The 4,852-nt window shown below is 50.7% G+C and overlaps 1 protein-coding gene across 1 annotated transcript; it reads right to left on the bottom strand.

Annotated features, from left to right (window-relative positions):
- Nucleotides 1-676: 676 nt before the first annotated feature.
- LOC140190068 (twinfilin-1-like) lies at nt 677-4,660 on the bottom strand. The gene is made up of 3 exons (XM_072246521.1): nt 4,479-4,660; nt 2,934-3,055; nt 677-998 (listed from the first exon to the last, which is right to left on the bottom strand). Exons 2-3 carry the CDS (start codon nt 3,039-3,041, stop codon nt 843-845), a joined length of 264 nt encoding a protein of 87 aa, XP_072102622.1. The 5' UTR covers nt 3,042-3,055; nt 4,479-4,660; the 3' UTR covers nt 677-842.
- Between the last annotated feature and the right edge of the window lie 192 nt (nt 4,661-4,852).

Genomic DNA, 4,852 nt, shown 5'->3' with positions numbered 1-4,852 from the left:
AGTAGCACCCAAGTTGGGAATGATGGGGATGCTGAACGGTCACGTGGCCGAGGTCGTGACAGCTGACCTCTCTGACGGGTCAAACCACATTATTGTTTCATGCACAAATTTATTAAAAATATTACACCAAATACCTTCAGGCATATGCATAAGCCGCACGTGAAATGTAAATTAATTTGGTGTTCACAGAAAAGCACAGCACAGAAACAGGCCCTTCGGCCCATCTAGTCCATGCCAAACCATTTATTCTGCCGACTCCCATCAACCTGCACTGCGACCATACCCCTCTGTATCCCTCCCATTACGTACTTATCCAAACTTCTCGTTGAAATCGAGCTTGCATGCACCAATTGTGCTGGAGGCTCGTTCCACCCTCTGAATGAAGATGTTTCTCCTTGTGTCCCCCTTAAACTCTTCACCTTTCACCCTTAACTCATGACCTCTGGTTGTAGGCCCACCCAGCCTGTTTGCACTGACCCCTCAGCATTCGACTTGGCGCTTGGGTCCCGCCTCCAAGCTGATCGATTACATTGATCCAAATATTCCACAGTCTGAAGAATATCGGAAATCTGAAACACCTCTGGCGCCAAACGTTCAATCTGTAATTTCCACAGCCCTTTCCGTCCCGTAAACGTCCCCCCCACACACAAAAAAAACAGTTCACACGCTCCAAACCTGTGGTTACAAAATTCCCTTTTAATTCTCTGCTCGAGGCACCGTTACTCCTTCCCGGAGGCGGATATCACCAGCCACCCCATCTTTCGGATCCATTCATTCCACTCGGAAGGTCGGGACCCCCCCTCTCCCCCACACCCTCCTCCACACGAACTGTGGGGAGGCTGTCACTCGGGTGGGGTCCGGACGATGCGGCGGGGGCCCCCGCGGGACCGGGAGGGGCCCGGCGGCTTGTCGAAGGTGGGTCGGGGGGCGTGCTTGGGGGGGTGAAGCTGGTCCTGGAGGTAGTCGGCCGTCAACTCAGAGCCCTGGTCGATTTCCACCTGGGAGGGAATAGGGGGGTGGCAGGGAGGTGGAAAAACGGAGGGTACGAAAGGTAGGTAAGGAGAGTGGGGGGGGAGGGGGGAGAGGAGAAGGGGAGAGCCCTGTGGTTAAAACTGCTTTCAACAGGTTCAATGTAAAGCACAAATTCAGTAACTCTACACTCAGTGGCCATTATATTAGGTACAACTGTACACCTGCTTGTTAGTGCAAATATCTAATCAGCCAATCACGCATAAAAGCATGCAGACACGGTCAAGAGGTTCAGTTGTTGTTCAGACCAAACATCAGAACGGGGGGAAGAAACGTGACATAAGTGACTTTGACTGGGGAAATACTGTTGGTGCCAGATGGGGTGGTTTGAGTATCTCAGAAACTGCTGATCTCCTGGGATTTTCACACACAACAGTCTAGAGTTTACAGAGAATTGTGAAAAAAACAAAAAAATATCCAGTGAGCAGCAGTTCTGGGGGCAAAAATCTCTTGTTAGTGGGAAAGGTCAGAGGAGAATGGCCAGACTGGTTCAAGCTGACAGGAAGGTGACAGTAACTCAAATAACCACGCGTTACAACAGTGGTGTGCAGAAGAGCATCTCTGAATGCACAACACGTCAAACCTTGCAGTGGGGGCTACAGCATCAGAAAACCACTCCCGGTTCCACTCCTCGGTAACCCCTCCCTCTCAGGGGGAGATCTGTACACTGACCAGTGTCTCTCAGTCCCTCCCTCTCAGGGGGAGATCTGTACACTGACCGGTGTCTCTCAGGGGGAGATCTGTACACTGACCAGTGTCTCTCAGTCCCTCTCCCTCTCAGGGGGAGATCTGTACACTGACCGGTGTCTCGGGGTGAGATCTGTTCAAAGATTAACTCTATTTGCTATAAGCATTCACATAGATTAGGAATTTACTGTGGGGTGTTTGTCAGGGCACGACATAGAGCAAAACGTGAACACTGGGTCTCGAACCTTCTCTTTGGAAATGGGTTCTGTTGGGTTTCTTTGTTTTGTAAAGAGATGACTCTGAAGGTTGTAAAATATATACATATTTTGAAAATAAATGTACTTTGACCTTTGAATAAAGAATTATATAAAATATGAAGTGAGGTGTTAACGAACGTCAGTGTGTTTTCTCAGCATAACAGGGTGACAGAAAGTGGGTTAGAGTGTTTACAATGTAGTGTAGTGACAGAGGTGACATACAGAGGGGGCTGGCTAACTAGGATGGTTCAAATAACTGAAATATTCTCTCGTTATTGCTTATTTATTGATAGTTTCTCTTTTTGTATTTCCACAGCTGCTTGTCTTTTGCACGTGGCCCGTCTTGTGTGGTTTTTCATCAATTCTATCGCGTGTCTTTGCATTTGCTGTGGATATCCGCGTGAAAGTTCATCTCTGGGCCGTGTGTGGTACTTGGGTTCGGCACAACTTGTTTGTTTGTTCAAAACAGCCCCTCCCGACCCTTCGAGACACTCCGCCCAACAGCCCCCGATTTAACCCCAGCCTAACCGCAGGACAATTCACAGCCACCAATTTAACGACCAGCTGGTACGTACGCAGACTGTGGGAGGAAACCGTAACACCAGGAGGAAATCCACGCGGTCACGGGGACAGTGTACAAACTCCTTACCGGCAGCACCGGGAACTGGTTCTGTAAATCGCTGTTCTAACCACAACATCTCCTGACTATACGTGCCTTGACGATAAATTTAGTTTGAACTTTAGACTTTGATCAGATTAACTTGATCGGGTGAACTGTTTAAAGAGAACACAAGGGGGGTAACGTCTTCACTTGAGAGTGTGGAACGATCTGCCAGTGGAAATGGTGGATGGGAGAAAGACCTTCAAGCGGGCGTGAAGTTTTGTAGGACAGATGATGCCGTGAAGGCAGATTTCTCGTGCGCTCCTCCCCTCCCCACGGTCTTGACCCGTGGCCCTCACCTTCTTTGCGATCTCCAGCCCGATCTGTTGCTCCACGCTGGTAATGAACGGAGCCTTGCAGCTGGAATAGAGCATCCGCTCCTTGATCGTGCAGTTGCTGCCCGGCATTGAGTAGATAAAGACTGGAGAGAAAAATATTACAGAGGCACGTTCAACACTCCCCCAGAGTTACCGTCCATCAAACACAAAGTGAAGCTCCCTCCGCACCCTCCCATCACACACTCCCGGGGTCGGACACAGAGTGAAACCCCCTCCACACTGTCCCATCACACACTCCCGGGGTCGGACACAGAGTGAAACCCCCTCCGCACCATCCCATCACACACTCCCGGGGTCAGACACAGAGTGAAGCTCCCTCCGCACCATCCCATCACACACTCCCGGGGTCAGACACAGAGTGAAATCCCCTCCACACCGTCCCATCACACACTCCCGGGGTCAGACACAGAGTGAAACCCCCTCCGCACTCCTGGGGTCAGACACAGAGTGAAGCTCCCTCCGCACCATCTCATCACACACTCCCAGGGTCAGACACAGAGTGAAACACCCTCCACACCGTCCCATCACACACTCCCGGGGTCAGACACAGAGTGAAGCTACCTCCGCACCGTCCCATCACACACTCCCGGGGTCAGACACAGAGTGAAGCTCCCTCCACACCGTCCCATCACACACTCCCGGGGTCAGACACAGAGTGAAACCTCCTCCACACCCTTTTCAGGGCATACGTTAGGTGAATAAAGCATTATCAAAGTTCGTATGTGTTATCATGTATAACCTGCAGGAATGTATTGGTGGGGGGGGGGTGAGAATGTCAGAGGTTGGGTTTTTTTTAAATATACAGAGAGTGGTGGGTGTGTGGAACATGCTGCCAGGGGAGGTAACGGAGAGCAGAAACAATAAGGGCATTTAAGAGACTCTCAGCCAGGCACACGGATGAGAGAAATATGGAGGGGTTTGTGAGATGGAAGGGTTAGATTGATCTGGCAGTATGTTTAAAGACGGGCTCAATGTTGTGGACCAAAGTGCACTGTCATGGTTCTTAAAGTTCTAAAGTTTCCTGTAAGTGCCATCATAAGTAGACAGGATGATGAAGTTTGTCTCGCTGGCCTTCATCAGTTCGGGCACTGAGTACGAAGTTGGATGTTAGTTTGCAGTTAATGAGCCTGCGTTTGGAATTGTGTGTTCGGTTTGGGCTACCCCTTTATAGGAAGGATGCCCTTCATCAATACGATTAAAGCCATTCCCTTTATATAGAAATTACACCCCTAAGTATTCCCAATACTCTAAAAGCAAAAAATACCCCAATTTCAAACGCAGAGCAGTACAGCACAGGAGCAGAACTCTCAGAGGACGTTATCTGTGCCAAACAGGACGTGCCTAGATGTGTTGAACAGCCCCGTAAACACCACTATCGTATCTGTGTGTTCCAGCACCCCTGGCAGCCGTTACAGGCACCCACCACTCTGTGGGTGGGGGGGGGAAGGAAAATACTTGCCCTGCAGATCTCCTCACAGAGGCAGCAAACTTGTTATGGCCACTCACCCAGCGAATTGAGGGTCTGGCCCTCGTGCGAATGTGTGTACAAGAAAAAGTGCCAGCGGGGGGAGTCGTCGGGGACCTGGCCGGGCAAATCCTCCACCCCGATCGACCGCTCGCTGACCAACGTGATCACTTCCCGCTCCGTGTCCAGTCTCTGCGGAAGGGCGAGAAGGGAGAGCAGTTTTAGGGAGGAGGGAGGGACAGTGCTAGGAGCCGAATGCAGGAAACTGGGACGAGCTGCAGCATTAGTACGAGGGCCCGATTCGGAGACTGTGCGCGGTTCTGGTTACCTACCTGCAGGAAAGGCATCAAAAGGGACGGAGAAATTACCAGGCTGTTGCCGGGTCTTAAGAAGCTGAGTTACAGGGAAAGGTTGA

The sequence above is a fragment of the Mobula birostris genome, chromosome 29 (assembly GCF_030028105.1).
Source record: "Mobula birostris isolate sMobBir1 chromosome 29, sMobBir1.hap1, whole genome shotgun sequence".
NCBI classification, from domain to species: Eukaryota; Metazoa; Chordata; class Chondrichthyes; order Myliobatiformes; family Myliobatidae; genus Mobula; species Mobula birostris.
Note: the sequence above shows the minus strand (reverse complement) of the source record. Positions and strands in the feature narration are given on the sequence as shown.